At 40.3% G+C, this 26,850-nt stretch overlaps 1 protein-coding gene across 1 annotated transcript; it reads right to left on the bottom strand.

Annotated features, from left to right (window-relative positions):
* Positions 1–581: 581 nt before the first annotated feature.
* On the bottom strand, positions 582–23,430 carry SLC16A12 (solute carrier family 16 member 12). Its single transcript, XM_027111992.1, has 5 exons — positions 23,186–23,430; positions 12,745–12,848; positions 7,779–8,358; positions 5,323–5,582; positions 582–2,323 (listed from the first exon to the last, which is right to left on the bottom strand). The coding sequence occupies exons 1-5, from the start codon at positions 23,293–23,295 to the stop codon at positions 2,061–2,063; spliced, it is 1,317 nt and encodes a 438-aa protein (XP_026967793.1). The 5' UTR covers positions 23,296–23,430; the 3' UTR covers positions 582–2,060.
* Between the last annotated feature and the right edge of the window lie 3,420 nt (positions 23,431–26,850).

The following is a 26,850-nucleotide window of genomic DNA, read 5'->3' on the forward strand; positions in this document are numbered from 1 at the left end:
TACAAATGTATGCATGTATAAAGGCAGAATATCACAAATATTTTATACAAATTTTTAAAAGCTCTGATCTCTATGCTCATTTTTCATGAGTACTTATAATGCTTTAGAGAAATTACATCACAGAACCAGATAAACAAAATTTTACTGTGATCATCACTAGGAAAAAATATGTATAAGAATATTTATAACTCTTTATATTTCAAAAAATCTTTAGGCTTGAAGATTCAAGAAATGACATTTAGTGTAAAGTGCTATTCCAAACACATAAAACTTCATTTTAACTTTGACTGTTTACAGATATTTTCCAAATATTGTTTTAAAATTGCAAATGACAAAGGAAGTGTTTCACAACTAAATTCTCAAACTAAGTATAAAGATAACAGGAAACATTCCTGTTTTCTCTTTGGAAAACACCTATGAGATATTAGTTTTCTGCCATCAAATCAAGTCAGCATTTCATTCGGAAAGCAGTGTACTAATATATAATTTTATATATATATATTTAAAATCCAGTTATAGGCAAAGACTCTTGCTGAATGTGCTTAGTCAACCCTGGATCTTCCTCATGGCTGTGTTTTTTCTCTCAGCACCCCTGGCAAGGCATTTGTGAGATCTGTTGGGGGACAGTGGATTGAATGGCCTTCAGGGTCAAAATAGTTCCCTGAGGTTCAGATTTTAAATTTTTGAATAATTAAAATCCCCTTTCAATTGTATAACTTGCCCCTGTGTTACAAGTGCAACATGATTTGGGATTCAGGATTATAATTCAGAGGACTTAAAATGGTCGGAGACAGGCTGGGGGATCTGGCCTTTCTCTTCTCTCCCTATGCCCTCCCTCTTCAATCTGAAGACTTTATCCCACACCACAGGAAAGTAGGGTACTTGGGAATGAGCAAACTATAATCCAATGAGTTAAGGTATGTGATTATAAACTGTAAAACAACACACCACTAGCCTTCTTAACTTTGTCCTCCCTCTCCCCTGACCAAAGCTACAATTTGTGGGAGGGCTGTGATGCTGAGGTTAACCCCTGAAGTCTTCTCATTCAGCTGAAAAGGTCCACTAATGATTATCTATAAAGAGATGAAGAGCAGTGGACATTGGAACAAAAATTAACACAGGGAGAAAGGAATCTCAGCTTCAGAGTATCTCTAGAATAATATTTTTCAGGCCAAATTCCCAAGTCCTGTTTTGGGTAATGAACCTAAATATCTGATCTGAAAAGAAAACTTTCACCAGAGACCTGCTGATTCAAGAATTCAATTCCTGCCCAGTTGGAATGCTGCCAACATTTTTCCATTCCTAACAGGAATTGTCTACAGTTTAAATAAATGCTTTATTTCTAAAGGAAAAAAAAAGGGAAGCATTAGAGTTAACATTTCTGGTAAGATTTAGAAATCGCCCATGTGTCTTGGTATGTTCTACTCAATTTAGAGCAAATATTATATGTGATAGCAACAGAGGTGAGCGTCTGGTTGGAGGTTAAGTGCCTCGTTTTAGGAAAAGAGCTTTCAGTGGTGGTGGAAGGTGAGGATGACAAACCTTCTTCCTAGTGGAGTTTCTCATTAGCATTTGAAACAGGTTGTTGAAGAGTACTTTAGGTTCTTCAAAAGGCAATGATTAATACAGGACCCCCTTCTCTGAACAGCATAAAGAAACCTACATGTCAATGTTTCTGTTTACCTTCTAACTGAGGAGGGAAGATGGAAGGGCAGAGAATTTGAAACAAAGCTGCGTCCAGTGTCATCTGCTTTGGTCGTGCCTTGAAATTACCTCTATTTACAGTGAATTATATCAGCTAGGTCCTAACATTCTCCATAGTGTGATGCTCACTGCCCAAAAGATGCGAGTTCAATTATGAGTACAAATCCCAAAAGGGGATACTCTGAGCCAGTCCAGCTTGCTTTGTTATTTGCTATTTTTCCATTACAAACATATTAATAAAACGATAAATTTCCTTAGAAGGCAATACTTCTGCCAAAATAAAATCCTTCAGAAACATGTACAATACAGTGGTCCCACCTCTTTCAGCCCTGAAGATTCAGGCTCAAGGCCATTGATCATGCGGGGTTGGAACCAAGCATTGCTATAGCCACAGACTCCCCATCTTTCTGATCTAATTCTCTTGCTACAGAATAAGCCACCGATCCATTGGTCCATAGCTGCAGCTTGGGATCTGACTCTTTGGCAAGGAACTGCAGCTGGGTTTTTCTCATCTTCTTTACAAGTCTAGCAAAGCCAAGCAACACAGAACTAAATATCATTGAAAACCCACAGAGAAGAAACGCTGCAGTGTAGCTGCCAGTCGTGTCTACGAGCCATCCTGTAACAAGCAACAGAAAAATGATATTGAGTTGAAAATTCAATTATTTACCCATTTTCAAATCTAATAATTTGTCAGGATAATAACAATAGATGGCTAGCAACGCTGCTATTATTTTGACATAAAAAGCAGATGTCCTAAAAGTATTGTGCAGCAACTGAAAAATGCATTCTATTTTCTAGGGAAACTTCTAAAATGGGTTGTTGTTATTATGTAAAGTGCTTGGAAGTGTCACACTCTTAGTATTGACACAATAAATATTAGTTATTATTATTAATCCCATGAAATACGGTAAAAAAGATAAAAACAGCATCATTCAAATTACTGATGATGGGATTCTTTCTTTATCTAGGGTATTAAGAGAATGTAATTGTACAGAATGCTAGTAGTAGTATTCCCAGCAGCCATATACTGACTATCCTGAGTAATAGAACACGCTTCTAGATAAAGCAGAATCCAAATTTTCTGTTGGATCCAGTCATCGTACCCCATCCAGTTTGAAAATTAGAACGTTGGACCATCTTACAGTTTAAAATGCAAACTTCAGAAAGCAGAATTCTGTAATCACGGAATTTTTTTTATCTCTTTTTTTCTTTATCTTTAAAGAAAAGATAAATTTTCTTTATCTCTTCTTGCAACAAATTAACCACAATATCTCTTCCGGCTCTAAATTTTGAGGAGAACCAGAGTATATGATATGCAAAATATAGGTCACAATAATCAGAGACTCAGTGGGGTAAAATTAGACCTTGGCAGGAAATTATTTTGTGATTAAAAAAGTTTAAAAAATTTTTATTTTATATTGGAGTATGGTTGATTAACAATGTTGTGTTAGTTTCAGGTGTACAGCAAAGTGATTCAGTTATACATATACACGTGTCTATTCTTTTTCAAATTCTAAAAAGGTTTTTTAAAATTCCTCCAAACTTTACTTATATGCCAAGAAAATCCACCAGAGACGTGTATGATTTCTCCTCTCACCTACTTCAAAACGATTAGTCTAAAGAGGCATGCAAAAATTGTAAGAAGCCCTAAGTTTCCTGCAATCCAAACTACTCTCAAATATTTTAGTTATCATGTGATTTGCTTGTACATTTTTGTAGCAGAAAACAGAAGAGATTGAGTAGAGAGTTATCTTAAAAGTAATTAAATACGAGAAGTATTAAATAGGAACTCACATGCTAATCCTCTAGTACCTGGCAATGAGTATAATGTCTGATTTGCCAAATGAAGGCCATGGTTTGAAAAAAGGATCCAGGAATCCCAATTTATGTCCTATGACTTTTTAACAGAGTTACACTGTCCCTAAAGGTTGGTAAATACAAAAAAGTGGCTGTGGAGGGAGGATGTGGGAACATTTTGGGGGCATTTTCCAAAAATGAAGCACTAAACATGTAGTCCTTTATCATGGAGTTTAAACTGACGAGGAACTTTCATCAGCAGCTGTCAAGCAGTCAGTTTCCCTTGGTTTGATGCTTTAGCAATTGCTGGAGTTTAGAAATAAGCCGAACTTTGTATTCATAATAGCAGCTAAAGCAGAAATCCTGCGTTCTTCAAAAAATTCCCTCCCTTCCTTCTAAGCAAATGCTTGACTCATATCTCTTCTGCCTATCTTCAGAGAACTTCTTCACTCTCGTTTTTAATTTAGGCAGGTAATAATCTGGACCAATTATTCTCAATCTTTAGTGTACAGGAGCATCACAAGAAAACTGGCTGAGAGTGTAGATTCCTGGAACTCACCCCCAAAGGTCCAGATCACAGAGGGAGGGTCAAGGAGTCTGCATTCTAACAAGGGCCCCAGGGGATTCTGATGCAGGTGGTCCCAAGACCTCATTCTGATAGACACTGGTCTAGACCACACACCCCAGCAAGAAGGCATGGGTTCTGACCTGTTTGCTGCTATACCGACAGCGCCAAACACAGTGCTGGTGTACACAGGCAAGAAAGATTTGTTGAATTACTTGTTTAATGTATGCAATAAATATTTGTTGAATTATTTAATGCATGCAATGAATAGTTGTTGAATTACTTATTTATGTTTTTAATTTTTATATCATTTTTACAGTTTACAAAACATTCTAGATGCTTTATCCTGAATCCCAAATCTGTATATCCAAGTCTGGCCTCCCTCAAATTCTCAGATTTCATCCTTAAACAGCACTACTGAGCATTTTATTGGGTATTTCTGATATCTGAATATGTCTAAACATTAAATTTTTAGTATTTTTCTGGCAAAGCTACTCTCTCCAGCTTCCTTATTTCTTTCAACTATGCCATTATCTCCTAAGTTATCTTGGACTTCTTTCCCTCTGTTATCACCACATGCTAAATCCAGTTGATTTTTTTCCCCCAAATTTCCCCCTCGCCCCAGAGCTCATTCTCATTTCTGCTGCAGCAGCTCTAGTTCAGGCCTTTATCAGATGGCTCTTGAACTATTAGGATAAAATCCTGTTTCTCCCCTAAGTTACCAGATCAATTGCTAGACCACGTTTTCTAAAATATACTCTTTACTATACTACCCCTTTGCACAAAAGCTGTAATACTAGCAATATTCTCTGAAGTGTATAGGGCCCCACTCCTTCGGCTGGCACTCAAGACATTCCACTATGACACCCGCACTTCATCATTTCAGCCTCACCGCCTACCGCCCCCCCTACTGGAATCCTGTTCTCCTGCCAGCCTTCCCTCTGAACGTGCCCAACTTATTTATAAGTCTGAACAGCTGCTTCATTCCATTGCTTCTATCATTAGTATGGAATGGAATCAAGATCCTAATTTGGGATTTTTTCTTTCCAAGTATGCTAAGGTCCCCCAGTTAGTGGGAAGAAGATTATAATACAAGGATGTAGGTGAGACCATGATGTTTTGGTGGCTCTGGCATCCCTTTCTCTTTCACGCTTCCCAACTTACTTCCAATCCTCATGGGTGTGTGTGAGTTCACTGTTTTTACATCAATATGACAGAGAAGAGGTGACTGAGGGTTCTCTCTGCAAACTTACCTGCGATGGGTGGGCTCACCAAATACGGCACTGCATGGAGGAAGTACACCACGCCAAGCGCTGATGACAAAGAGGTGGTCCCCACGATCTCTGCAGTCACTACTGGGATCAGAGTCACATAGGCACCATCAAAGTAGCCAAAAGTACAAGCGAAAGGCACGAGCAGGGGGAGACTTTGAAGCATTGGGAGGCAGAGGTAGCAGAGCCCATCCATTCCGATGGCAAAGAGGTAGCAAATATACTGGTAATTCTTCAGACACCTGTGGAGGTGAAGACCAAGAATGAGTGCAGTATGCACAGGTTCCAACAAAGAGCTCTAGAGCCATGCCCAGGTAGCAGTAAGCGCTACAATTATTTATAGAGATGGCCTCCGCACTGTGTGTTTTCTATGTTGTCTTCCTGTCTTTCTTTTGGTATATGCAAATGCAAGAATGTATCTTCCCAGGAAGCATGGTATGGTAGAAAATAACCTGTGCTCTAAAATTAGAAAGGTAGAAGTTTGAATCCAATTCTACCACCTACTAACTGCCTAACTCTAACCTCAATTCCTTTAGCTATAAAATGGGGAGGCTGTCTTTCTCATAGTGTTATTCAAGGATAGTTGTGAAATAACACATAGAGTGTCAGGAGACTAATATTTTCTAGATGCTTTCAGATGTGTCATCCGTTAGTCTCCAGCACATCATATATGCTCAGTAACCCAAGTGGTTATACAAAGAGGAAGCCATAATATGAAGAAACGAAGGTGATTTGCCAGAGATTATGAAGGTCTTGTATTAGGACTAAGTCGTATTTCAAGACCTCCCCAGTGGTACTTCCATGAACACTTCCCTTTGTAGATCCAAACCCATCTATGATACCAATTATTTTAAAGATTCTGTATAATATCAGCACCAGCAATTTATGCTTTACAAATGTTTTTCTGCCCACAATCTCATTTAAGCCTCACAAAATGCTATAATGTCCATAGGCAAATATTGAACTGGCCCATTTTACAGATGAAGACCCTTGAGGATCTGAGGGTTAGGTGATTTTCTCTAGGTCACAGGGATAAGAAGGGGCAGAGCCAGCACAAGAACTTAGGTCTTGTATATCTCAGGCTAGAGATCCCTCTCTCAGACTTATACCAGGCTGCTTCTTGTTGAGTTATTTGATTGTAAGGATGGTTACCCTTTGCTCTCCCACCAACTCATTAACCATTAAAAATGTGGGTTTAATACTAAATATTATATTCATGATACTGGATAATGGCAGTTGGATCCTGATTAGTTCCCAAAGACATAACGTGTGAGAAGCCATAGGATGATAGCTCTTCCGGGTCATAGCTCAAGTGTGAAGATTCCATCATTTAGGAGAATATGAGTAGTTCGCTCTCTTCAATCCAAACAGATTAGCATTAGCTGAAGAAACTACTCAGTAGATTTCTTATAACTTTGGTTTCTAAGCCTAAAATCATAATGAAACTATTTGCTCTTCGCACTGTCAAATGTAAATACATGGCTACAGGGCTTCCCTGGTGGCGCAGTGGTTGAGAGTCCACCTGCCGATGCAGGGGACACGGGTTCGTGCCCCGGTCCGGGAAGATCCCACATGCCGCGGAGCGGCTGGGCCCGTGAACCATGGCCACTGAGCTTGCGCATCCAGAGCCTGTGCTCCGCAACGGGAGAGGCCACAACAGTGAGAGGCCGGTGTACCGCAAAAAAATAAAAATAAATTAAAAAATCAATCAATCAATCAATAAATACGTGGCTACAGATAATGTGTTATTATTGACCTGATCCTCCTGCCTGGACTGGAGTCTGTTCCTCTCTCTATTGCCAGCCACTCTCTGGGGTGGTTCAAAAGAAACTAAAACCACAATGCCCAGACAGAAGTTGTCTCACCGGAGGACTGATTTGACTTAGAATGGAATTAAATCTGTCACCAGAACTTCGCTTCTGCCATTTATACATACCCAACATCCTAAAAAATCTAGAACAGGTGTCAGCAAACTATGGCCAAATCCAGCCCACTACTTGTTTTTTGGACTGTGAACTAAGAATGGTTTTTCCAATTTTGAATGTTTGGAAAAAATCAAAACAACAATAAAATTTTGTGAGGGAAAAATTGTATGAGAAATTAAAATTTTAATTTAAGATTAAATAAAGTCTTATTGGAACATGGCCACTCTCTTGGTCACATATTGTCTATGGCTGCTTTTGTGTTACAACAGCAGAGTTGGAGAGTTGGAATCATATGACCCACAAAGCCAAGGTGACTTTGTCTGCTTAATGTCTGTCCCTTTACAGAAAAGTTTGCTGACCTCTGACTAGAAGAACCAACAAGAGAGTTGCCTTCAGATATCAAAAACCTGTTAACATTATTCAGACCTAGGTATTCTAGAGGGTAAGGTGATGAGGGGAAACTCAAAGTTTAAAGTCCCTGGTGGGGAACCAATGGCGGTTTCATGGATTTACCTTCTGTCAGTTAGCCATCCGAACGTGATATTGCCAATAATGTCAATCACCCCAAGTATGGACATGAGAAGAGCAGCTTGCTGGTGACTCACTCCAATACTCAGAGCATAAGGCACCATGTATACAAAGAGAGGGCTGCAGCCATAAGCCATAAATAGAACAGAGATGGCCAATACAACGAAGTCTGACATCAGTAAAAAATTGTATTCCTGCTGCAAAGAGCCACAGAGGCAGGTCTGCACCCATTCTTTAGTCCAAGTCAAAGAGGGAGACGCCCGCTGAAAGCCTTGTGTCTCAGTTCTACAGACATGGTTCTGCTCTGAAGTTGTTTGGTCATCTTTAAGAGTAATTGGCCGCATCAAGGCGCCGCAAACACAGAGATTCAGAACGAAACCCCCAAGGATGAGTAATGCTCCCCTCCAGGAAAATTGTTCAATAAGGAGCTGAACCACAGGAGCCAGGATGAAGATGCCAATGCCGCTTCCCGACATGGAGATCCCATAAGCAAGGGCTTTCCGTCTGCTGAAATACTTTCCAACCATGGCAATAGCTGGAGAGTAACAAAGTGCAAATCCAAGACCTGGGGATAAAGAGAACTCTATGAGTGCTGGTGGCACGGCATGAACAGCCAGGGAAAGAACATTTCTCAGAATCATACTATTTGGAATAAAGAGAATCTGAATCAAATAAGCCCTTTTAAAACTGCTTTCTACACCAAGCTGAAAATGAGTCTCCCCTCACCAGTCATCCACAATTTGCAAAGTATAGCATATATATGACTTTCTTCTTGGGAAGAAAAGCCTTAAGGGAATATGACTTAAGCAAAATAAAATGAAGAACTTAAAAACTATTATACAAGCTCAATTTGAATTAACTAGAAAATCAGGATAACACTGACCTAAGAAATTTATTCTCCCCACCACTTCTTTTTTAATAAATTAAAATTAATTTTAATAAATTAAATTATCTCTGGATAATTTAAGTATTTTTAAACTATCTCTGGATAATTTAAGTATTTTTAAATTATCCAGAGAATTACTTCAACTCTTCACTGCCCCTGAAGACACAACTCTGATAATCTGGACCACACTGGAATTTGGGTCTAAATAGCATTTGTGACCCCGTGAAAGCTCCAGAGTAATCTCACATATTGGGAAACATTGTGCCAATTTTATACACGAACGTAGCATGTACACGTAGCCACCTGAAAATATCCCTTAAAGTCAGCAGAACGCCTCTTCAAGATTTTCCATTTCTATTCCTTTTAAGTCAAGAAAACTTGAAGGGCTTTAAACCTGGAATTTAAATGTCAAGGAAGGAAAAGGAGAACTACCTTCAGCTCCTGTTCCCATCTGCAGAGCAGAGTGAGCAATGATCCCAATTTGCCTGCACTGAGGGGTTTCCCAGATGTGAGGCTTTCAGCACCAAGACCAGGATAGTTCCTGGTAAACTGGGATGATGGGACACCCTAGCAGTCAGGCCCTTTGGATGACCGGGGACAGATACCTTTTTTAGCTGACAGAGCTAGATTTATAACCTTACTACGAGATTATATCCTTTATTGGCCTGATCATGCTACCCCTGTGGCCCAGACAAGAGTTAGTGTTACCCTCCCCTCTAAGTGATGGGGCAGAAAACTGCTACTCTAGTCCCACCAACCAAGCCCACCTTGATCCTATGCAGTCCCTGTAAGTGTGATTTATGGAATGCACATCAGTTGCTTCTCTTTCTATGGGCTTCATTTTTCTAAAGATACTTCCATAACATCGAAAGAAAATGTGCAATGTAAGAATATTCACAGGGGCTTTCTTTTTAAAATGGTAAAACCCCATTTATTGGACAATGGTACTCACTATAAAGTAGGGGCAACTCAGGTCAACCACAGACAGTATTTCAATGTCTTGGAAAAGATGTTGGGAGAATGATCATTGCCGAAAATTTATGTTGCTCTGGCTAATGTCACATTGCTTCTGAGTGGAGAATCTCAGCCATACACGGCTGCCCAAGGGAAAGCCAGCAGTCACTGTTGTCAAGTGGCTGAATTAAAGTGGTGACACATTTTCACTACAGTACGACAGTCCATTGCATTTCTAGCCCTTTTGGTTAACTGCTAGGTAGGCAGACATTAAGATAAATTATGCATCTTACAAAATGAATATTTTATTAATTACTGATCTGTTGGTGGGCTTGAAAACCCCTGGATAGGGTGGGGTGAGAAGGGTGGTACGAAGTGCCCTTACCTGTAAGAACTCCCAGAGTGAGGTAGAGATGCTTCAGACTGGTGGCAAATGAGCCCAGGATGAGACCAGTAGATGCAAGCAAGCCACCCAGCATGATTCCCACTTGACAGGAAAAATGGTTACTGACAACACTCCCAAGTGGAGCTTCAAAAACAATAATAAATAGGTTCAACACAAAGGCCTTGAGGGCACTGTGGAAAGGCTGTGGGCGCTGCGTTGGCAGAGCAGAGAACGACCCATCTTCAAAGCCTCGAGCCCACCCCACTCATTCTACAGATTCGGAAACCAAGGAGAGAGGAAGTGACTTGTCCATGGTCCCACAGAGAATAAGTAGCAAAGCTGGAATTAGGATCACATCTCCTGACTGGCGTTTGACGGCTCATTCCACATCTCCATTCTATGACAGCCATAATCCCAGGATTATGTGGTATTTTTTAAACAGTGAATCAGCTCCTTTAAACTACATGTCACCTGCACAGCGATGTGCCTTGTATGTTTCATATAGTGTTGATCATACACAATTAACAATAATTATGACAGGTAAACGGTAGAAAAGGAAAGTGGGCAACACGGCATGGCCAGCAGTGTTATGCAGGAAAAGGCCAGGCAGAGAGATCATAGACAAATTTCACAATCTGGCACTGTTTCCAGGCTTTTGGAAACTCTGTGGATGAGAAATCAAAGCCCAGAAAATCTAGGAAATGAGATGATACATTTTGGTTGGCCTCACTCTATTTGTGGTTTAACAATGTGTCAGAATTGTGCCAACTTCCAGGCTTATAGACTAATAATTAAAGCTGGAAGAGGCCAAACAGAAATTGAAGCTTAGGGGAATATGACATACCCAAGATCACCAAGAACTATACAGTTCAGGGAACCTTACACCGAGTGCAGGGTTATTTCACCCTGTTATTCTGGCTCCTTGGGTCTCTCAGACTGATGGCAGAGATGATGGGTGAGGAATGTATGTGAATTTCTTTCTGAAGAATAATTCATGCTGACACCAGTACTCCTAGTAACAAGATCAGAAGAGCCAATTCTCTAGGTATCTGTGGAGTATAATTTTGATATCGATCAGGTTAAAATTGGGTGTGACACAAATGTACACGATAGAATCAGTCATCAGCTTAATATCCCATCTAGTTAGAATAGTGGCTGGCTGCATATATAACCTCCGGAGAATAGGAATGAGCAAATCTCCTGAAAATATATCTAATTCTTCAGACTGATGCTGCTATGGCTATTGGAAAGTGACAAAATGTATACTAAACTCAATGAAAAATGTTCACTTCCCTGTTCGTCATAGGACAGATATGACCCCAATGGGTGTCCCAGATGTGATTCTGCAGAATTTAAATATTCTGCATCTAACATGACCCCGCTCTTAGCTCAATGCCTCACATGGTCATTGTGACCACTGTGGTCACTGAAGGCCATTTATTCCTCTTTGAGGGATTATAAATATTCTCCAAAAGATATCAGTGAGAGAAATGAATCACCTGTATCCTCCATGAAAGATAAACACGGCTGTCTTGGCATGCTCACACAAAGGCTGTGCCTAATCATCTGACCCTGAAAACCAGGTGATCATCTTACTGGTTAAAATAAAAAAGACAGGCTAGAAATAAAACCTGAAGATATGATTTCTTGATCCCTTATGACCTTCCTGCGTTATCAGTAGCGTCTACTTAGCCATCTCATGAAACCTAGAATTGCACTCAAATTCCTCCCAACCAAGGAAATACATTTCAGCACAAATCAACCAATTCCTGATTATGTACATTTTTCTAAAAATAAATATGCATCAGTACCTAGAATGGCATAGATGACATTATTTATGATACCAAATAATATAGTATTTCTCTTTTGCCATTAAGACATGGCCTGAAGAGATAACAGTTTTCTAAAATACTCAGGAGTCACCTAAATGAAAGGATTACATGGGTCTCGTCTGCAAATAGATCATTTTGATTTGACCCAATTGCAGAAAATTTCTATGGCACTCATTTAATAACTTGGTTGGAAAGTTTTAAAAAGAAAACTCTCAAGGTTAGTTTTTCCTTAGATCGATGAGAGATTCCATGAATCTTGAGAACACTCTGTACACCGTACGTAGCACCTGTGCGGCTCTTGATGAAAACTACAGCCGTAGTGAATGTGCTTATCTCATGATTGCACCATTCTATCCTTCTACAATACTTCCCTAAGAATGAAGATTGATGCATGAAAAACGAGCCAAATTTTGAACCCTCTGGGAAGGGATGAGAATGAAAACAAGACTTGAGACGTGATGCACACATTGTTGGCACTCTTTTAAGGAGATCACATTGAAATGGCTCGCGGTACTTTCCAATGGCTGTTTATGTGACTGGAGAATGAGGGGACCACAGCATTCAGAAGAAAGCAAGCATATACTGTACGGTTAACTGCGTCCAAAATCAGGACAAGTACTGTGATTGCCCAGTTCCCTATCTCTATAGGTATGTGTCCAATTGACTGTATTCACTACCTGGTCCTTCTGACATCAGCCAAGAATGTTAACTGCAAAAGCACATCTGGGGGAGTTTGGCTAAATGCAGGATCGTACTTTTCTTTTTAGATGGTTTTAGCCAATTTTTAATCATAGCCCTTCTACTCAGAAAAACTGGTCATCAAAGGCAGTGGAAGGTCACTGTCATGTATAGTTCAAGGGTAGCCAGTAGTTATCTATCCCTGGAGATACTCACCGCAGAGCATGGTCACACAGTCTACAATGGAATGGATCCAGGCTGTCTGTGCATAATCCTGAGAGAAGTATGTCTGGAAGTCCACAAAAAAAATTGAAATACATCTGAAAAAAAAAGTGCAAACATTTTATACCAAAAAAAAAAAAAAAAAAAGAATGAACATGTATTTGATTGAGAGTTTCAAGTTTTGGTTCAATCATCTGTTCTAGTCTCCAGGGGTTTTAATTGATTTTCAATGGTACGTTGCTGGCCTGTAATAAGTGGGAAATCAGAAGCTAACCATTGAGATGTTCTAAGGGATAAGAACAAGTGTTTAGGACTTCCCTGGTGGCACAGTGGTTAAGAATCCACCTGCCAATGCACGGGACACGGGTTTGATCCCTGGTCCAGGAAGATCCCACACGCTGAGGAGCAACTAAGCGCGTGAGCCACAACTACTGAGCCTGTGCTCTAGAGCCCTTGAGCCACAACTACTGAGCCTGTGTGCCACAACTACTGAATCTCACACGCCTAGAGCCCATGCTCTGCAACAAGAGAAGCCACCGCAGTGAGAAGCCCACACACTGCAACCAAGAGTAGCCCCTGCTCGCCGCAACTAGAGAAAGCCTGTGTACAGCAACGAAGACCCAACGCAGCCAAAAATAAATAAATTAATTAATTAAAGAAACAAGTGTTCACCCACTAGAGTGGCTGCTGAAACCAAGTGGTTGCGAAGATCACTGCTGTAGGGAAGGTCTTATGGAAAAGATGACAGGTCAGACACATGGATTGTTACTCATCATACTGTTTCACTAACATCTGAAACTTCTAAGAGGTTGTTATACAAGTTAAGACTTGACAATAAAGTATTATACATCACCCAGCAATTTCACTTCTAGGTTTTAAGCAAAGTTAATAAACAGATGGTGATGATAATAATAATAGATACACATAAAAGGATATACTCCGGAGAACTATTTATAATAGCCAAATATTGTAAACAGCATATATGTCCGTCAGTAAGGGACTGGTTAAGTAACTTATAGCACATCAATAAAATGAAATATTATTAGGTATTAAAAATGATTTGCTTTGTATTTATTGATTTGGAAATAAATTCACAATATAATGCTAAGTAAAAAAGTAAGTTACAAAATAGCTCATATAGTAAGGGCTTATTTTTATAAAAATGTACTTCATGTAACTAGAAAAAGACTGAAAGCATATTAACCAAAATGTATCCGGTCATTATATGTGCATGGTGAGGTTATAAATGATTTTTTGTCTTTATTCTGCATTTTGAATTATTTTACAGCGAACCTGATTTCTTATACAATCAGAAATTTATCTGTGTGTGTGTATATACATACGTATGGGGGTGTATATACAGAGACAGAGACAGAAACAGAGACAGAGAAATTTTTATGCTGAAAAATAGCTAATTACTTAGGAAAAACAAGACATAAGTGATCCAGAAGCAATAGTTTGGAATGAACCGCACACAGATAATTCAAGACAGGAAGCTTTTAGAGCTCCGTGATAGCAGGGAAAGAAATCAGGCCTTGCAGCTTGGAGATGAGATAGGAGGATATCTGTCTCCTTGGATAGGACCACATTCCAACTCATTATGCTTCAGCAGCCCCTAATAACCTGTTATTTTACTCTCTCTTTCCTCTCCAGTTGCTGCTGGATGTAAAAGTGAGTGATGGAAAAGTTAAAGAAGGGGGAAGAGAATCAGGACTGCTGTGTTATGATGGTCCAGCTTCATGGGCATACAACCTATACAGTCGCACAGAATCTGGCACTCAGAAGCATTAAACTTGGTTCAACTCAGCTGTCACTGTCTTAAAATTCCTAATAATTTTATCTTTGAATTTGCATATTGTAAGTGAAGTCCAATGGGACAATGAAGCATGCATGTGAGCAGAGAGCTACGGATTCTTCAGTCTGCAATTCTGTGCGTTTCCATTTGCACATAGTCTTAGAGATGCCCCAGGACACAGAATTCCAGTAGACTCTTGTGTGGGAGTCCAGTACTCAGACTGAGTACCAGGTAAGTGTGTTACACCTACAACTGAGTGAGCACGTGCACAGGGGAGTGAGAGAGAAAGACCATGCTTTCCTTTCAAACCAAAACTTGCTTCAAATGCAGAAGAAGGCAATGGTGTTTTAAGAAAGACAAAGGGCCGAGTATTCCTATCAGATCCTTTCTTACTCGTGTTGCTTCTCTGGATTAGCTGATCACTTAATGCTTAAAATGATGACACAGAAGGAAAGTAAAAGGTAGGGCTACCGGTAATATAAAGATGAATGGCAGATTTGTGCTACTAATTTAACATTTCCATTTTCTTTACTCAGAACAACACTAAATAGTAAATTTAAAACACCGTGAAAAACCGAGACCGCTGAAAAAAGGAAAAGCTTCCCATTTTAGTACGTTTACCGGCCCTTTTTTCCCTGCCTTTTGAACAAGGGGTCCTGCATTTTCATCTTGCACCAGGCCCTGTAATAATGTTGCTAGTCCTGGTGATAGGAAAGAGAAAAGGGACGGTATAGGGCAGCGATCACCAACCTTCTCGGCACCAGGGACCGGGGACCGGTTTCGTGAAGACAATTTTTCCACGAAGCGGGGCGGGGTGGCGTGAGGTGGGGGATGGCTCAGGAGGCAATGCGGGCGATGGGGAGCGGCCGATGAAGCTTCGCTCACTCTCGCCCTGCTCACCTCGTGCTGTGCGGCCCTGTTCCTAACAGACCGCGGGCTCGTGTCCGCAGCCCGGGGGTTGGAGACCCCTGGTATAGGGTGCTAAATTCTAAGTCCCAGAAGGTACTGGGATGGAGTTTGATGTGCAGAGTACAGAGAGGGATCAACCCTCGTGGGCAGGATTAGGCAGAGTGAGCTGGGCAAACAGATATAGGCCTGACAGGCCTCAGCCAATCCCCAGGGAAATGGGCGGGCCTTTACGCACCTCCCTCCGTCAATCATTGGATATGGGCACCGCTGGAGGGGCGAGCTCTCGCGAGAGGCAGCTCTGCGCAGGTGAGGGGGACCCTGCGGACACTGACAGCTGATGTTCACCCTGCAGCTGAGACCCTCCAGATGGCACACCTCTGTATTCACCAGAGTCCCGTTCTTGTCCTCCACACTGAGCACTGTATGGGATGATATCTATCAAAGGGACATCAAAAGTTGTCCTTCCCCTTTCACTGATTTAAGAAACCAGACAACGTGCTATAGTAGATCCGATGCTAGGTTAATAATTATATCAGAGTTTGGAGTACTGAAACATAGTCACAACGAAAATGCAGAGAACGATAACATAAACTACCCGGCTGAGTGTATAAATTTAACTTTAATTAAAATATTGCAGAACTTTTTCTAAAGCATGAGCTAACTGCAACAGACTTAGACTAGTTTTAATTCGGTACAACAATAACAGGAAACTCTACGATGTTTCTTAACATCCTAAAGATTGCTAGACTAGTACAAAAAGTCTAGGCCTTCGATTTAAGTGAATAATGATTTCTTGGATATAGCCTCAGTATCAAAATAGTTAAGTTATCCTTAGCCCAGGGTTTCTCAGTCGAAGCACTATTGACATTTCGGACCTGATAATTCTTTGTCCTGGGGGCTGTCCTGTGCGTTGCAGGATGTTAAGCAGCATCACTGGCCCCTGCTCAGAATGTCTCCAGACGCTGCCAAAGGTGCCCCCGGAGAGCAAAGTCAGCCTGTTTAGGACCACTGATCTAATCAACCATCAAATTCTGCTATCCTACCTTATACATATCTTTCAAACGCTGCCACGGAGCTCCACTGCCTTTATCATTTATCATTCATGACAACACTTCTCTCCTGGACTGCAGCCAAAACCCTCCTAACTGATTTTCCTGAATTCACACTTGGCTGCCTTCAGTATATTCTACACTCCATGGTCCAAGTGTCCTCCTCACTAGAACACAAATCAGATCCTGATGCTTCAAACTTTTTTTTTTCCCGTTGCGGAGCACAGGCTCCAGACGCGCAGGCCCAGCGGCCATGGCTCACGGGCCCAGCTGCTCCACAGCATGTGGGATCTTCCCGGACCGGGGCACGAACCCGTGTCCCCTGCATCGGCAGGCAAACTCTCAATCACTGCGCCACCAGGGAAGCTCACTTCAAACTTTTTAACATGACTTATGAGACCCTGCATAAGTTGGTCCTTCTTAGCATCTCTCCTTTCTTCCCATCTGGTGCAAGCCTCCCTCATTCTTTTAGTCTCAAGATAATAGTCAACTCCTCCAGGAAGGCTTCCTTGACTACCTGAGTCTGGGCTTGATACCTTTCTTAAGTATTTCCACTACATGCTGGACCCTTACCACACTGTGTGGCAATGTTCTTTGCATTTGTTTGTATTTTCCACTAGACTCTTGCTCTGTGACAGCAAAGACCATGTCTGTCTTATCTTGCATTGAATCCCAAATATCTAGTACCATAGCTTCCATGTATGCGGTGCTCATTAAACATTTTTCAAGGTTCAAGGTACGAAAGGAAGGAAATTAGGAGGGAAGGCAGGCTGAGAGTTGCTAGAGAAGTCACTGGAAGATAAAGAAGTGAAATGGTTGAGTAGCAACTTCAAGAACGTGAATGAGAAAGGAAGAACAGATGGCATCTATGTAGGAGCACGTGGCTAGATATGGTACAGTAGAGGTGTGAAGAATCTGAGCTTATAAGCTGAGAGAAAGAATTAGTAAAAGAGAGATGCAGAAGTTGGAAATGTGGAAGAACATAGGACAACTAAGAGGAAAGCACCCCAAACGATAATAAGATATTTTGGTGTTGTAAATCATAATCTCTTCTCTCCACTAAATTGTTTTGGGGGGTTTAATATTTGTGGGACTATGTTTATTTCTGGTGACTTTTTTTTAACCTGTTCTGTTATTTTGTTTTCTGTTTGATGGGTTTTTTCCAACTGATTTGAATAGTCATATCAAACTGTAGGTATGTAAAATTCAGAAGTAACACCTGAGATTCTTGCCCACACATGTGAGTAGGCTTGTCAGAGGTAAAATTTAATAACCACATACACATGCTTCTTTTTTTAATATATAAATTTATTTATTTTTTTATTTTTGGCTGTGTTGGGTCTTCGTTGCTGCGTGTATGCTTTCTCTAGTTGCAGTGAGCAGGGGCTACTCTTCATTGTGGTGCGCGGGCTTCTCATTGCAGTGGCTTCTCTTGTTGTGGAGCACGGGCTCTAGGTGCACGGGCTTCAGTAGTTGTGGCATGTGGGCTCAGTAGTTGTGGCTCATGGGCTCTAGAGCAAAGGCTCACTAGTTGTGGCGCATGGGCTTAGTGGCTCCGCGGCATGTGGGATCATCCCGGACCAGGGCTCGAACCCATATCCCTTGCACTGGCATGTGGATTCTTAACCACTGTGCCACCAGGAAAGTCCTGAAATATGATTCTTAACATAGATATTGTGTTTGGTAACAAGATGTCTGGAAGAAAAAATATGTAAGCAATGCACATTAACGAACAGAGGGAGTAAATAAATAAGAATGACTACTTTAATAGCCTGCACAACTTTAAGCTTATATAAATTTTATGTGTAAGGAAGCATCATCAGTTACAAGGTAAGAGTGAAATATGATTTTTAAATGCCCTGGATTATAAATGGTAGCATTGTCTGTAAAGCAAAAACCAGCAAGCAATATAAATGTCCATCAATAAAAATGTTTTAAATAAATTATGGAAACATCCATATGGTGAAATTTTAAGCGCCTACCTTTCAGTGAGGTAGAGCCATATGTGCTGATATGGAAATATTTCCAAAAGATATTATTAAGCAAAAAAAAGTTCAAAACAGTGTGTATAATATGATCCCATTGGTGTAAATGAAAAGAACATGCTTTATATATGGACATAAGGTTTTTAAAAAATTTTCTGGACAGATCTCAAGAAACTATTTATGAGATTAACTTTAGGCAGTGAAACAGGGATTCAGGAAATGAGGAGAAAAAGGCTTTACCTTATATGTTTCTGTATTGTTTGAATTTTTACCTTCCAGATGTATGGTTTAACCTTTAAGCATATTATTTAAATCAAAGAGAAAGGAACACTCCCAAACTCATTTTATGAGACTAGCATTATCCTAATACCAAAACCAGAAAAGAACATTACTAGAAAAGAAAACTACAGGCCAATATTCCTGATGAGTATAGATGCAAAAATTCTGAATAAAATACTAGCAAACTGAATTGGCAGCATATTAAGAGGATCATTCACCAGGTTCAAGTGGAATTTATTCCTGGGATGCAAGGATGGTTCAACATACACAAATCAATCAATGTGACACATCATATTAATAGAATGAAAGAAATGAATTGTATGATCATCTCAATAGACACAGAAAAAGCATTTGACAAAATCCAACATCCATTTATGATAAAAACTCTTAACAAATTGGGCATGGAAGGAACATATCTCAGCATAATAAAGCTATAAGTCACAAGCCCACAGCTAATATCATGCTCAATGGTAAAAGGCTGAAAGCTTTCTTCTAAAATGAGGAACAAGACAAGGGTGGCCACTCTCATCACTCCTATTCAACATAGTCCTAGAAGTCCTAACCTCGGCAATCAGGCAAGAAAAATTAATAAAAGGTATTAGAATTGGAAAGGAAGAAGTAAAATTGTCTCTATTTGCAGATGATATGATTTTATATATAGAAAATCCTAAAGACACAACCAAAAGGCTCTTAGATCTAATCAATGAACTCAGTAAGTTGCCAGATATAAAACTAACATACAAAAATCAGTAGTGTTTGTATACACTAACAATAAAATTTCCAAAAAAGAAATAAAGAAATTGATCCCATTTACAATAGCCTCAAATACAGTAAGTTTAACTAAGGGCATGAAAGATCTCTATGCTGAAAACTACAAGACATCAGTGAAAGAAACTGAAGAAGACACAAATAAGTGGAAAGATATCCCATGTTTGTAGACTGGAAGAATTAACATTATTAAAATGTCAACACTATCAAAAGCCATCTATATATTCAATGCAATTCCTATCAAGAATCCAATGGCATTTTTTACAGACGTAGATAAAACACTCTTAAAATTTATATGGAACCACAAATGACCCTAGATAGCCAAAGAAATCCTAAGAAAGAGGTATCACACTTCCTGATTTCTAACTATAATATAAAGCTGTACTCATCAAAACAGTTTGGTACTGGCATAAAAACAGACACATAAACCAGTGGAACAGAACTGAGAACCCAGAAATAAACCTAAGCATCAACTAATGTTTGAAAAGGGAGCCAAGAATATTCAATGGAGAAAAGACAGTCTCTTCAGTAAATAGTGCTGAGATAATTGGATATTCACATGTAAAAGAATAAAACTAGACCCATATTTTAGACCACTCACAAAAATTACCTTGAAATGGATTTAAGGATTAAATATAAGACCCAAAACTATGAAACTACTAGAAGAAAACATAGGAATAAAGTTCCTCAACATGGGTCTTGGTAATGATTTTTTGGATATGTCACCTAAAACACAAGTGACAAAATAAAAAATAAACAAGCAGGACTACATCAAACTAAAAAGCTCTGCACAGCAAAAGAAACCATCAACAAAGTGAAAAGCATGGGAAAAAATATTTGCAAACCACGTATCTGATAAAGGGTTAAAATCCCAAACATACAAAGATTGCACACAACTCAATAGTAAAAAAACAAATAACCCAATTTAAAAAATGAGCAAAGGACCTAAATAGACATTTCTTCAAAGAAGATATACTAAAGACCAACAGGTACATGAAAAGATGCTCAACATCACTAGTTGTTAGGGAAATGCAAGTTAAAACCACAATGAGCTATTACCTCACACGTGTTAAAATAATCATCATCAAAAAGATAACAAATGCTGGTATGGATGCAGAGAAAAGGGAACCCTTGTGCACTGTTGATGAGATTGTAAATTGGTACAGCCACCATAGAAAACAGTAGGGATAAAAATAGAACTACCATGTGATCCAGAAATTCCACTGTTGGGAATAGATCCAAAGACAATGAAAGCACTAGCTAGAAAAGATATCTGCACCCCCATGCTCATAGCAGCATGATTTTTAATAGCCAAGACATGGATGGATGAATGGATAAAGAAGGTGTGGTATGTATATACAATGGAATATTATTCAGCCAGAAAAAAAACGAGGAAATCCTACCATTTGCAACAATATGAACAGACTTTGAAGGCATTCTGCTAAGTGAAATAAGTTAGAGAGAGAAAGACAAATACTGTATAATCTTAAATATATGTGGAATCTAAAGCAACAACCAAGCGCATATAAAAAGAGATCAGACTTATGGTTACCAAGGCGGGGGGTGGGGAGGGAAAGGGAATTGGAGGAAGGTGGTCAAAAAATACAAACTTCCAGTTATAAGATAAATAAGTACTAGGGATGTCATGAACAATATGATGACTACAGCTAACAATGATGTATGATATATAGGAAAGTTGTTAAGAGAATAAATCCTAGGAGTTCTCATCGTGAAGAGAAAAGTTTTTATCTTTTTTCTTTTCTTTCCTTTTTATTGTAGTTATATGAGAAGACGGATGTTAGCTGAACCTATAGTATATGTAAATCAAATCATCATGCTTACAAACTATTATATATAAAATAGATAGACAACAAGGTCCTAATGTATAGCACATGGAACTAAATTCAATATTCTGTAATAAACCATAATGGAAAAGAATATATATATTCAGTTATATATATATATATATATATATATATATATATATACACACACACACATATAAAAAAATTGAATCACTTTGCTGTACACCAGAAACTAACACAACACTGTAAATCAACTATACTTCAATAAAAAAAATCATGCTGTATGCCTTAAAATTATATAGCGATGAATGTCAATTAGTTCTCCATAAAACTGGAAAAAGAATTAACTGCCCAATAGGCACTGATCCTCTGAACTGACAAGTCACCGTGCAGGCTGCTTTCCTCGTCTCTGTCTCCAGTTCTCTTGGTTGCTTCCTGGTGTGTCACCCTTTTCTCCTCTGAGCCTATTGTGCTCAGGTATCCTCCTCTCAGCCTCTCCCAGGAACCTCTGAAAACAGGCCTTTGCTGCCAGCCACAATCCTCTTTTCTGGTTCCCAGCTGCCCTTCTTATAGAAGCACTAAGCTCACTTCCAGAACTTTCCTCTCATGGGAATGATGAAAGCGTCCACATGTAAGAACAAAGATGAAAGAGATGCCTTTTAACTCTATGACCTCCTCACTCCCAGAACATAAGATCCATAATCCAGACGGGAGAAAAATCAGACTCAACCATCATATTATTTTAAACAAATCTACAGTTTATTTTGACACATAATCAACGAATCCTTATTGTAGCAAAAACAAACATCCTGCTTCTTTCCTGCATTATCTATTTGTTATGGGGGGTACATTGATGCTTTTATTTATTTTTATTTTTTATTTTTGTGGTACTCGGGCCTCTCAACTGTTGTGGCCTCTCCCGTCGTGGAGCACAGGCTCCGGACGCGCAGGCTCAGCGGCCATGGCTCACGGGCCCAGCCGCTCCGCGGCATGTGGGATCTTCCCGGACCGGGGCACGAACCCGCGTCCCCTGCATCGGCTGGTGGACTCTCAACCACTACGCCACCAGGGAAGCCCGATGCTTTTATTGATGATGCTATCAAGTGAAGATATGTAGTGCAAATCAGTTTCTTTGGCTGCCAAGGGAGTGTTGCCAGAGAAGAGCAACAGAGTTCAATTTGAATGAAGGCACCTCTAGAGGAGAGAGCGAGCACATGCAGATTTCAAGTGTGGCTTTATTCCAAATGTAAATGAGATGAATGAACCTCAGTGTACACACGTTTAACTTAAGTATAGTCAAGGCTATGCCCTTGGGTAAAAGGAAAAGAGGAAACATGACCAAATGAGATGAGAGAATCCCTGTATTTATGCTCTTTCTGTCCTTCAACCTAGAAATCAGCCTCCACTACCACAGCCAAGTGCAAAATGAAGCAAAAGAATTTAAACTCTAGGCTTTAAGCTTCCAACGGCTCAGTATTCTGGTGAGCCGAGATGTTTTCAAGGACTATTTTGAGCTTATATATTTGTCCTTCGTGGGAAGAGCTGCTTATGAAAATAAATGTCTGGCAGAGCCATAATATTTAGCTGAAAAATGTCCTAACCCTCCAGGTTTATGTGGCAGAGATTATAGGAGACCACTACCCAGGACTTTTAAGTGTCAGGAAATCACATTCCTTGCAAAGAAAAAGATATCCGATCAGTCAAAGGAAACACACACACATGCACAAAACATATATTTACACATATATTTTCACAATGACAGGTTCAGAACTAGAACGAAGCCGACTTAGAAAAAAAGACAAGCCAGGTCATCTGATAATAAATCGAGAAGAAAGTCCCACCTACCTGGTTACTGCCCGGGTGCAGATGGTAACAAGGAAACAGCCAGCCACAATCATCCAACCCCATCCTCCATCCGGTGGGGAGGTAGACCGAGCTCTATTTACTTTTGCCATGGTTTCAGTTCTTTTTTCTTCTTTTCCAAGTTACTCCAACAGCCCAGTTATGATCTTGGAAGGGTCTGCTGTCCAGTGATTTCCTGTTGGCATTCAAGACTGGTATAGAATGCTACCTGGAACATGGGTTACTGGCCATCTAAAACCAAAAATCAGGACATAGTTGTATTTTATTGCCATATCCAAAGACACTTTTTCACTTGGTAAAAATGATTATTACTTTCCTGTTAAATATGATTATTTGTTAACTGTGAATACTGGCCTAGTGCAAAGACCATTAGTTGTCCTTGGAACCTCTCCCCCTTCTTCTTTTTTTAATAACAGATCTTCTCAACTTTTAGCCAAATCCATGATGACAGTTTGGATACCATACCTTGAAGGTAGATGTGGCAACGTGGTTTAGTCTAGACTAAAGGGATATGAGCAAAATATTACATGCCACTGCGGGTTCCTCAGCTCAAAGGCAAAGGCACTTCCTTAAGACTTCCGCCACCTCCTTTCCCATAGACTGGAATGTGGATGTGGGGATGAGACAGTTCCAACCACACAGGCCCAGACATCGCCCAAGGGGCTGGCAGAGCTACAGGACAGAAGGAGCCTGGGTCCTCAAACGACTCTGTGGGGAAGAGGTGCCTCTCCAGCTCCCGACTTCACACACCCCTCACTGTTACACCAAAGTTAAATAAGCCTCAGCTTTATTTGAGGCTCTCCATTCTGGAGTCTTTCTGTTACAACAGCTTAGGCTATGTCTTAATTATTATACTGAATGATTCTGACAGTAAGTGCGTTGGCCTTTCTGACCAAGAATGCTATAATTCTTAGATGGAAAAAATTGAAGCAAGAAGAGAATGAAAAATAAGTGAAACAGAATAGAAAGTCCAGAAGCTATCACATAATAATTCAATACAACTAAATAAGGAAGCAAAGAGGGATGGGGAAAAAAAGGATTATTTGCTACCTCCCATTACAACTCTCCATTTAATTCCTTTTTTAAAAAAATAAACTTATTTATTTTTGGCTGCACTGGGTCTTCTTTGCTGTGTGCGGGCTTTCTCTAGTTGTGCTGAGCGGGGGCTACTCTTCGTTGCGGTGCGTGCGCTTCTCATTGCAGTGGAGCATGCGCTCCAGGGCACGTGGGCTTCAGTAGTTGTGGTGCATGGGCTCAGTAGTTGTGGCTCGCGGGCTTAGTTGATCCATGGCATGTGGGATCTTCCTGGACCAGGGCTCGAACCCATGTCCCCTGCATTGGCAGGTGGACTCTCAACCACTGCGCCACCAGGGAAGTCCCTCCATTTATTTCTTAACCTTCTAGATAGATCAGAGCTAAATGTAAAAGAGAAGTCATTTAGAATCTAGGAGAAAACATATGCAAATAATTATCTAACCTCTGGATGGGAAAAGGACTCCCTGAGATGTAAAGTAATGTTAACAGACCAAGGTAAAATTTTGTTGATTTGTCTAAATTAAAACTTAACATGTCTATACGCCAAGACATGTAATAAATAAGACCAAAAGGTAAACCATAGACTTGGGGGGAAAAAAAAAGCAACACATGATTCAGAGAAGTAACATCTGCAACATTAGTTCACTCAACTACCAACACTTATGGAGGATCTAATGTGTGTCAGGCATAATTCTGGACACCGAGGATTCAGTGATAAGCAAGACACACACGGCTCCTTGTGGTAGACAGTTTCTAAGCTACCCCTACGGTCTCACATCCTGTTGTTCTTGTCCTTGTGTAATCCCTTCCATGGAGTGTGGGTGGGACCTGTGACTTGCTTCTAACCAGAATATGGCACAAGTGATGACACATGACTCCCATGATTAGGTCATGCTGAATAAGACTCAGCCTTGCTAGTCGACTCACTCTCCTGCTGGCCTTGAAGAAGCAGGCTGCCGTGTTGCACACTGCCATGGAGAAGGCCACGTGGCAGGGAACTATGGGTAGCCAGTAGGAGCTGAGGACAGCCTCAAAAGCTAAAGTGACAGCAAAAAGCTAAAGCTCTCCGTCCTACAACAGAAGGAAATGAATTCTGCCAACATGCCAAGTGAGCTTGGAAGCAGACTTTTTCCCTAGCTGAGCCTCCAGTTGAGAACACACTCTGGCTGACACTTTGATTGCAGCTTTGTGAGACCCTGAGCCAAGCCAGCCAGGCCCAGCTAAGCGCGGCCTGAATGTGGTCCCACAAGAACTGTGAGATCAAGTGTTTCTTACGGTATACTTCGGCATGTCAATCAAGCTTCTTAATTACAGTTAGGGATGAATTTTTTAAGAGACTAAATCAGAGTTTTAACAGGTGATTTTTCCACTGGATTGAGCCAATCACCCAATTTGGGGTACAATTTTATAATGATCACCAGAAGAAATTTTAAATAATATTGATTAAACGAAACATCAGGGACTTCCCTGGTGGTCCAGTGGCTAAGACTCTGTGCTCCCAATGCAGGGGGCCCAGGTTTGATCCCTGGCCAGGGAACTAGATCCCGCATGCTGCAACTAAGAGTTTGCATGCTGCAACTAAGACCCAGCGCAGCCAAATAAATAAATAAATAAAATGAATATTAAAGAAAAAATAAAGATCTGCTCTTTATAAATAAATAAATAAAACATCATTTCAAATATGACTAAGCATGCATTGTTTGGTGACCACAGACCACGCACCACCTGGTAAATCATGGACAAACCAAACTGTCTAATAAAGAAAAATTTACTTTAAAACCATGACTTTCTCAAGAAAATGGCTCCTGTGTGCCGCAAATAAGACCCAGTGCAGCATGAATGAATGAATGGATAAATAGATAAAATCAGAAATACAACAAGGGATGCAAAGTTGAAAAAATTAAAAAAATAAAAGAGACCCCAGAGAGCTACTTTGCCCCTTCTGCTGTATGATGTCACAGTAAAAGCATGGCATCTATGAACCAGGCAGTGGGTTCCCACCAGACACTGAATGTGCCAGCTCCTTGATCTTGGACTTCCCAGCCTCTAGAACTATGAGAACTAAAGGTCTGTTTAAGCCACCCAGGCTGTGAGATTTTTGTTACAGCAGCCTGTACCAGCTAAGATATCTAAAACTACAGATTTCCAAGTCGTCTTGAAAAACTGAGAGCACTAAAGATACTGGTCTGGCATTCCTTCCTGGCAGCCATCAGCTGGAGTCAAGTATGACATCCTTCCTTTGGATAACGCCTGTACAGCCCCTTCAGCCTGCCCCTGACCTCCTGTACTGTCCAATCCCTGTGCTGTTTCACTCATGTACAACACCTGCCTGACTCCTTTAGGCAATAAGATCTTCCACTTCTGCCTATACTGTGTTGCCATAAATCAAAGTTTCTTGAACAGCCATATGTGAGTCATGTTTATGGCATGCTTGACGTCTAGCACTCCGGCAATTGCAATAGGACTAGCACTGTGATTCTACCAGCGCCCGCGGACAAACACACACAATGTCATAACTCACTGATTGGACACAAACATGTGTCACGAAATGATAGGATCGGTTGTACAAGTGAAAAAGCCAAAGCTTAGAAAGCTGACTATAGTCCTAGCCT

The sequence above is a fragment of the Aethalodelphis obliquidens genome, unplaced genomic scaffold (genome assembly GCF_003676395.1).
Source record: "Aethalodelphis obliquidens isolate GAN/ISIS:26980383/991018 unplaced genomic scaffold, ASM367639v1 scaffold11, whole genome shotgun sequence".
Classification (NCBI taxonomy): Eukaryota; Metazoa; Chordata; class Mammalia; order Artiodactyla; family Delphinidae; genus Aethalodelphis; species Aethalodelphis obliquidens.

What these genes read in the sequence shown, in the direction of transcription:
- SLC16A12 (XM_027111992.1), bottom strand. Translation starts at nt 23,295, where the DNA reads ATGGCAAAAGTAAATAGAGCTCGGTCTACCTCCCCACCGGATGGAGGA. An exon ending in CTGTGTGACCATGCTCTGCG is followed by an intron (nt 8,359 to 12,744) that starts GTGAGTATCTCC and finishes CTTTATCCCCAG; the next exon opens with GTCTTGGATTTGCACTTTGT. An exon ending in GGATGGCTAACTGACAGAAG is followed by an intron (nt 5,583 to 7,778) that starts GTAAATCCATGA and finishes TCACCTCCACAG; the next exon opens with GTGTCTGAAGAATTACCAGT.